This window comes from Gloeophyllum trabeum (genome assembly GCF_000344685.1).
Source record: "Gloeophyllum trabeum ATCC 11539 unplaced genomic scaffold GLOTRscaffold_00063, whole genome shotgun sequence".
NCBI classification, from domain to species: Eukaryota; Fungi; Basidiomycota; class Agaricomycetes; order Gloeophyllales; family Gloeophyllaceae; genus Gloeophyllum; species Gloeophyllum trabeum.
In genome coordinates this window covers 1-7,745 of record NW_006920472.1, presented here as the reverse complement: position 1 = coordinate 7,745, position 7,745 = coordinate 1, and the positions used below count along the sequence as shown (strand labels likewise).

Below are 7,745 nucleotides of genomic sequence, written 5' to 3'. Positions count from 1 at the left end.
CCATTCCGAGCATTGCTATTGGACAGTACCTTTCTCCGAGTAGACCTTCCCATGGACGCTATCTTCTTCTCACACGTTATCTTCCTTGACTCACCTTCTACCAATGGGCGCCCTTGTATTTCTCATTTCTCTGAGTTACGTTCTCACAGGATGGCTTACGCGTCCTTTCTTATTGTTCTCTTCTTTGGGTATTAACCCCTATACCAGTTACTATATATACTGTAGGAAAACCCATGTATTCCTTAGTTCAACCTCCTGTTGAATACAGCGATTACCTGGACTCTTGACTTGACCGTTGGCATTGGCCCGGCCAGACCTACCTTTCAGTACGCTTACTGAGGTAGTGACGACATAACTGTTGGCACGTGGCCCAGTTATCTCAAGACAACTAGTTAGGACATCGCTTCCTAACACGCTGTCGCTGTCCCCGTCCGGAGGCCCAGCCGATGTGGCATCTCTGACAACGCGCCTCTCTCCAAGTGTCAGCTCCTCGTCATCGGTTTCATCCGACGGTCCGCCCTCCGTCCGGATATGGACTGGGGCCGGCGGACGTATTGTGAGGCAGGGGGCCGCTTCCATCAGCAGTGTCTGGTGCACTCCCGCGTGCTCTTCGACGCCGCGAAGAGTGAGCCTTTCTAAACCATGGCCATGTGCCCTTCTCTCGTGCAGGACAGATGCCAGCCTGCCAACAAAGTCGCTCGTGTAAAGCGCGTCGGAGTGCTCTTCAATGGTCAGGGCGCGTAAAGCCGGAAACAGGACGCCGGCATTGACATTCCCGGTGCTCTCATGACCGGAGCTGAATTCCGCGCTTTGCTTGGTCGAAATGGCGTCGAGGAGCCCATCGTCGGCGCCAGCTACGTAGAGTCGCGTCACGCTGGCCAGATGACCGAACCGCGCCCGCCATTCACCTGCCGCCATGGCCGTCTCGACTTGCAGCTCTTGCAAGTCACCTGGGGTCATACTGCGAGAAACTACTTGGAGCAATTCCTCCAGTTGATCGTTGCGCTCCCCATCATCCTCCGGGAATCCTTCTATTGTTATTGAGAACTCCAGTAGTTGCTTCCTGGCGGACAACGTGACCTGGCGGCTCCATGCAGTAATCCTTTGGGAACGCGTCCACAGCCGGACCCCAGCAACATTGGTCAAGGCAGCCTTTTGCATTTGGTTCGTGGTCACGATGTCTTGAGTGAGGGACGCACACGGCTCAAGATCCTGCCAAATCTGGTCAGGCGCTGGACGTGCGTCTGTCGCGACGTGAGAGGAGCGATCCTTACCCGACAATCGGTGTCACTCAAAACAACCTCCATCTCCAACAAAACGGGAAGAGATAGGTGCATCAAGAGTGTGTGATATGCACTGAGGCGTACATCCAAGTATAGATGTTGTAGATGCAACATCTCTAGAATGGGTTCCTCTACTCGTAATTGCGGCCGCCAGAGTGTGTTCTGGCACCCATATGCCCAAGTGCTGAGCGGTAGGTTCTCCAGGAGGGGTAGGCCACGGAGAACGGCGAGCCATTCCGTGAGTGAGGGATCTACTTCAGCAGACCGTATCGATAGGGAAACCAGTGAAGGCAAAAGAAATTTCTTGTATTCTCCGAGTTTCACATACCACACGTCCAAAAACCGAAGCTGAGGGTACGTAAGCTGCAACAACACACGCAAAGGTGGCCCGTCGTAGGAATTACTGATCCCTGAACCTGAACCTGTCAGAGTCAGCGATTTCAGACGGGGGACCTGTTGCCCTTGCAGCGTCCTGAACCACTTGTGTTTGACGTCCCAAAATGACAGATCCAGCAAGCCAATTTGATGAAGATGTCCAAGTGCCGCCCTACAAGCTTCCACGGCTCGCCAGAACCTTGAACCGAGGATTCCGGTCAAAGCGAGGGGCAACCCGCGGCTCCTCTCAATCGCCATTGCAAAGTACCGCGGATTCTTCAGGCAGATGCGGGACCAGAGTTGTGAAGCAGTCAATGAAATCTCTCGCCAATAACTACAGACATGGGTAACCCCCACAAGGAACACGGGCTCCCAGTGGCGGGGCGCGCAGTCTGTCCAAGCCAGGTTGATTATCTGGAGTAGCAGTTCCGCGGGGAGTCGTTGGACAGGGAGAAGCTGGTTTCTCTCTCTCTTGAGCCGGATACACTCGATCTCCAGCTGCATAATCTGGTGCTCAATCTCTCGCAGCCTTTTGCTCGCAAGGGGCTTGAGCGGGATTTGGCTGAACAGCTTCTCGACTCTGGTTGGGATATAAGTAGACCGGTTGCGGGATTTGGCTGAACAGCTTCTCGACTCTGGTTGGGATATAAGTAGACCGGTTTAATTGGCGTTTAAGGACTCGTACCGTGCATTGTAAACATGTTCCATCATGTTGTGCTGGGTGCAGTTGTCGATGTTTTGTCGATGCTAAGTATTGTGCTTCATGATCAGCCGGCCGCCGATTCAGCCACAGTTTGAACACGTGTCTTGCCATCGCCTCGTTGTGGCTATCGTCCGGCAGTAGGTGACGTACTCCGGACTAAAGTTGCCGTTGTCTGGTTCTGAACCATATCGGACCAGTACGAACTGCAACCGGACCGCTGGTGGACCTAACCACTGGGTCCAGTCCGCCGTGGAAGGAATCGGTTAGGTCCACGGTCCGCACGGATGCTGGGTGCGGTGGACATGTTCTGCACTCGGGAAGCTCCGTCTGGTGCCGGCATCTTACCCCTCCTTTGTGGGATGGGGTGAATTATTGCATAGGTGCTTGCTGTTGATTGTATTGAGTGCAAGACTATAACAGTTGGGTGCCAGGCATAATAACAATGCCTTGGATGTAAGCGCTAATGCAGCCAAACAAGGTGGTTCGGCAGGCCGGCTGAACACTTATTGCTATCCTGCGCAATGCACAGGATGCATGTCCATGAGTCAATACAATTCAGAGTAATCCTTTTGAGTCTTTGATGTACTGATGTCTAGCAACAGGCTAAACTCCCAAGAGATATTCAGCTGCTTCTTGATTCTGAGTGCAGAATTCACAGCATGTAGCTGCTGTGGCAGATGGAGATGGAATCTAGTACTGATTGTTTACTTCAATATGTAAGACACAAAGTATAATCTATGCAGGATGAATGATGACTTCTCCGGGCTGCAAGGGATGCAAGATAATTCTAAGTCCACCAGGACCCATGTGCCACTGGAGGCAAGCATGGCACGCCGGTATTTGCCGGTTGGTCAAAAAGTGCGACGTATTGCAGGCTTGGCATAACCCCTCTCAAAGGAAGGGCACAGGTTCGAACCTGAACCACATCCATTCTTGTCATGTAGTGAAATAGAAAAATGTGAGGGGTGGGAGCTTGTTTATAAGTCCTGCATAGTTTCTATGGCACATCCAAGGTACTTCTGTAAGGTGGGCGCCACCGAGTGGCGCCGAGTTTGGACGTGTTTGGTTACTGAGTGATAGATGGACGGATTGGGCAGGCGGATCGTTAGACAACTACTACCTCTGAATCTGCTTAGCTCAATTACCTATCTTGTATCTCTCGCAATAAGACGAGGGTCTGTTTATTGGTGTGTGTGTGATAGAAGCTAACTGTACTGACTACGGAGATTCTACAACTTCAGGTGCTCCATTAGTTCAATACTGCTCTACCCATCATTCCATATGGACTCTGGGACCACTACGAACTGTGTCATGCCAGTGACCACTGGACCTGCCACCCATGATGGGCCCACTGATGAGAAGTCAGATGGATTCAACCCAGCGAAGCCAGACGGTGATCTCTGCCACAAACTGGGGAGGAAATATGTGCATCTATATTCACTGCTGCTGGCCCAGTCATCATTGACCTTATGGAACACTAAGTGCCAACACGTTGGGTCAACTCTGAATTACCTCCATTTGTCTATGATCATCTCAAGCAATGGGCCGAAGTTACCAATGCAACGGGCATGGATGAAGATTCACGCCGCATTGCAGCCTTCATGCTTACAACTGGAGCAGTCGGTTATCCTGATTTCTCCTTTTATCTGGGGCTCATCTGCTACCTGGAAGTGACTTGCGTGCATATTTCCCTATGCCGTCAACCGCAGTACTCACCGTGCGACATCAGCTACTCGCACCCGGTATACTCGGTTCCCTCTATTGCAAGTACAGTTGGAGCGGAGCGTGGCCGTTTCTCGACGAGCGGCGGCCTTATGACAATTATATACCCCTCCCGATGCCGCGCGCGATGTATATTGCACGCAGGAATCCATAGAGTGATACTGACCGGATGGTCAAGCCACCTGTACTGCGCTGGAACCAAGTAGCCTCTGCCTTATAGATATTCGAAGTCGAGAGATAGTTGAATTCAAGTTACTGCTCGCTTCTTTTTCCAGAGATACCATCGCATTCCCGCATTGCACGACTTGTTACATGTCAGAATGCTCACGAGGACGCTTCAGAGGGTGCCCTTATCAACAGCTAGAAAGTACATTTCTACTGAACGCTGTGTTTTTTATTAGCACTAGTGCGCTGGTGGATCACTCAGACTGGTTATGTTGCGCCTCAAACCACGGGTCCTCTTCCCACACGTCATCCTCGCCACTATCAGCCTCCTCGTCCTCCCTCCGCTCTGCAACTCCGGCAGTTGAGCCTTCCTCAGTCTGCTGCTCTCGGTGAATCTCAGCGGGGGGGCGTAAAGTAAGCTTCTCTACCATCTCCTGCAAGCGCGGGACATGCTGACTCGGCCAGCCTTCGACGCCGCGGATGTCAAGATGCGACAGGCGCGGAATGCCCGCACGCTCCCTCGATTTCAGTGAGCGCGACAGCTCCTCGACAAGATCTTCGTGGTAGTACTCATCGGTTTTCTCCTCAAGTACTAGGTACTGTAGCGAGGGAAACAGTACACGGTGGGTGATATCTTGGGTGCTCGTCTCCTCCATGCATGTCTCTGGCTCATTGGTCCCTACGGACAGAGCGTCTGTGAATTCTTCATGGGCGCGGGTCACCCAAAGCCGGGTTATGTGCTTCAAATGCCCGAAATATTCCCGCAAGTCACCGGCCGTAATGCAGTCTCGAGTTGGAGATATTCGAGGTCGTCCGTGACCAGCGACTGGAGCAAAAGCTGTTCGGCCTCTTTGAAGTTCTTGACAACATCGTCGCAGGGATGTTCTGTTGCAATCGCCATCGAGACCCACATCCTGGCGTTTTCCGAAGGAGACGTAGTGGGCTTCGCGCCCATCTACACAATAAACTTGCGATGCCTATATAGCATAATGGACGCCCCGGATCGACGTACTCCCATCCTCCATGAGTTAGCCAAGGTGAACTTCGTGCAGCCACGGGAGATTGATGCACTGTGAAATAGCGCAATGATGGGTCCAAGGAGCTCTAACACGGGGAATACTTTGTGTTCTATGTGATCTTGTATGCTGTACCAATCGCACGTGAAGCTATGCAGTAGAATATGGATATTGCTTATCATTGGCAGTTCCAGATATGCCAGTAAAGCGGAACACTGTATGAGATTATCTTCAAGAGTAAGGGATCGCAAGCAAGGCAGCCTTGTTTTCTTGTGATCGCAATTGGGTACCAATGCAAAATGTAAAAGGGAGGATGAGAGAATGCACTAGCTTCAATGAATGCAGATGCGGCAGGTCTGCGAGGATCGAGAGCATGTTTTGGCCGTTGATCGGAGTCAAATCTTGTTCTATTGACAGGGATGTCAGTGAAGGCACAAGGAGGTGTCTGCACGTGCCGGCCGCGAACCGGCGTAAATCCAGTTGTCGCAGGTTCAGCGGCCTGATACAGGATATCCCTCACATACATCACTTGACAAGACGAGGGACCGTAGATCGTGGAGCTCTCGTTCTTTAAGCCGTTGGTCCAATGGCTTTGGATTCCACGTATTTCCGCGCACATGCATGTGAATGTCAAGCTCGCGAATGCGATGTAGCTTCGTCAAAGCAATATAAAAAGCATCAGTGGCTTCGGGTCAACGCTGTGAGTTGATGCAGCCGGTGATGGTCAGCGGCGCTCCTCGGGATCGATCCAACATGGCGCGAACATGTTGAGGATTCTTGAGCCCTACCCGCGACCACAGAAGATGTGTCTCCAGAATATTCTGTCTCCAATGACTCCAGACATGCGTCACGTCGACCAAGAACGTCGGCCTATACGAGGCACAGCCCTGCCAGGCCAACAAGACAACTTTTGTGACCAGCTCCGCCGGGAGTCGAGCGACAGGCATGAGACTGTTGCGACAACGCCTAATTTGGCACAGTTCCTGCTCGAGCTCTGATATGCGAATATCTATAGAATGTATGGTTTTCGTCGTTGTATCATCTAGCTCGATCCGACTGAACTGCTGCTCGGACCTGAGGGGGCACAACGCATGGAGAATGATATCACTGGCGGATGCTGGGACCCTTACCTGCTCTGTACCTCCTGCGGTACTAGGGAATGGTACAACTCCATGACCGCTCTGATTGAAAACACTGTGACTTTGTCGACAGACGGGAAGGTTCGCGACCAATGTTCAAGTGAGAAATTCTGGTGGGACCATGTTTGGCCTCGCTTGACAGGGCACAGTCACCGACACTTGCTCCGAGAATTACCCACACTTCTATGACTTCGGAGACGCACCAGGAGGATGGACTCGCTCAGCGCGCATGTTCGATTCAAAGTAGTAACCCCAATTGCAAGGACCGTACAAGCCGACTCGGACGATGAGAACGAAGGACGGGTCCGGTTTCTTCCGACTGGTTGACCAAGGCCTTCAAGTTCCACCGACGCCAACGGCTGCGCTCTCCTGCCTCGATTCGCGCTTCCACTGCAAGCCCTCCGGTGTCCCCTGCAACCGCGCTTTTGCACCCAATCTTCCGACAAGACCTGAATGATCAACGACAGGCAAAGCCGGTTGTGTACGCCGGAGTCAGTGATGAGAGGCGCTGATCCTTTGAGGAGGTGAAGAAGGAATTGAAGAATGTGTGAGTCCCCCTGGCTCAGTGGCTGGCACCTCGTCTCCTTCCTACAAGTTCCCTCGCCCCATCCATCGACGTCCCCCTTCCGTTGTCTCGCCTGCCCCGCGCCCGGGGAGAAACCAGCGGCAGCTTCTCGCTCTGCACAACCAAATATCACCTTGTGCGGGTTGTATCGGTTGTGCGGTGCGTGCGTCTCCTCGCTGGTGGTGACCGTGGGGCGGGAGGGCGTGGCGCTCTGTCCCATCCCCCACCTGTACGTCCGTCCCTCGCTCGCATCACCTCCTAAGTATGCCTCGTCAAGCGTCGCCTGAATTTCTGATTCCAAGTCGTCACATCCCCTCTCGACGTCACGCTCATCCATGTTATGTAAACTGTTTTAGTCGCTCGGTCTTCTTGTTCTCCGGGATACGGAAGCTTCGTAACGCTGGCGTCCGTACCACATCCCCGAGCCTAGAGCCCCGCCCGCCTCATCGCGTGGAGCATCGCCGCCGTCTCTAGCGCCCTTGCTTCTTGGCATCCCAGTTGCTCGCATGCATATTCGCGCCTGTAAGGGGAAGCGCCCATGTGGCGCGTGTTTGAGTATGTTTGGTCGCGACGCGACTTAGAAGGAAGTTTGGATATACGTAGCTTGGCAGACAACTACTACCTTCTACTCTAAGGAATACTCCTGTACTCGTGTATCTGTTCGCAATACGACGAGGGTTCACTTAGCCCCGGTGTGTGATAGCTACATACTGTACTGACGTTTTCCTACACTTTTTTAAGTGCTCACCGCGTTCAACTCCGTGTTCGACCGCAACG

General features: G+C 52.7%; 3 protein-coding genes across 3 annotated transcripts; all 3 read right to left on the bottom strand.

Moving 5' to 3' along the window:
• Positions 1-242: 242 nt before the first annotated feature.
• Positions 243-1,161, bottom strand: GLOTRDRAFT_134249 (uncharacterized protein; the record flags this gene model as incomplete). The annotated part of the gene is made up of 2 exons (XM_007873247.1): positions 243-275; positions 337-1,161. 2 exons carry the CDS (start codon positions 1,159-1,161, stop codon positions 243-245), a joined length of 858 nt encoding a protein of 285 aa, XP_007871438.1.
• Positions 1,162-1,916: 755 nt separating this feature from the next.
• Positions 1,917-2,162, bottom strand: GLOTRDRAFT_51031 (uncharacterized protein; the record flags this gene model as incomplete). Its single annotated transcript, XM_007873246.1, has 1 exon — positions 1,917-2,162. A coding segment is annotated over one exon (246 nt), but the record flags the coding sequence as incomplete, so codon positions are not given.
• A 2,340-nt stretch (positions 2,163-4,502) lies between these two features.
• Positions 4,503-7,305, bottom strand: GLOTRDRAFT_97224 (uncharacterized protein; the record flags this gene model as incomplete). Its single annotated transcript, XM_007873245.1, has 7 exons — positions 4,503-4,988; positions 5,021-5,203; positions 5,261-5,479; positions 5,789-5,917; positions 6,053-6,338; positions 6,395-6,513; positions 6,607-7,305. The coding sequence occupies 7 exons, from the start codon at positions 7,303-7,305 to the stop codon at positions 4,503-4,505; spliced, it is 2,121 nt and encodes a 706-aa protein (XP_007871436.1).
• Between the last annotated feature and the right edge of the window lie 440 nt (positions 7,306-7,745).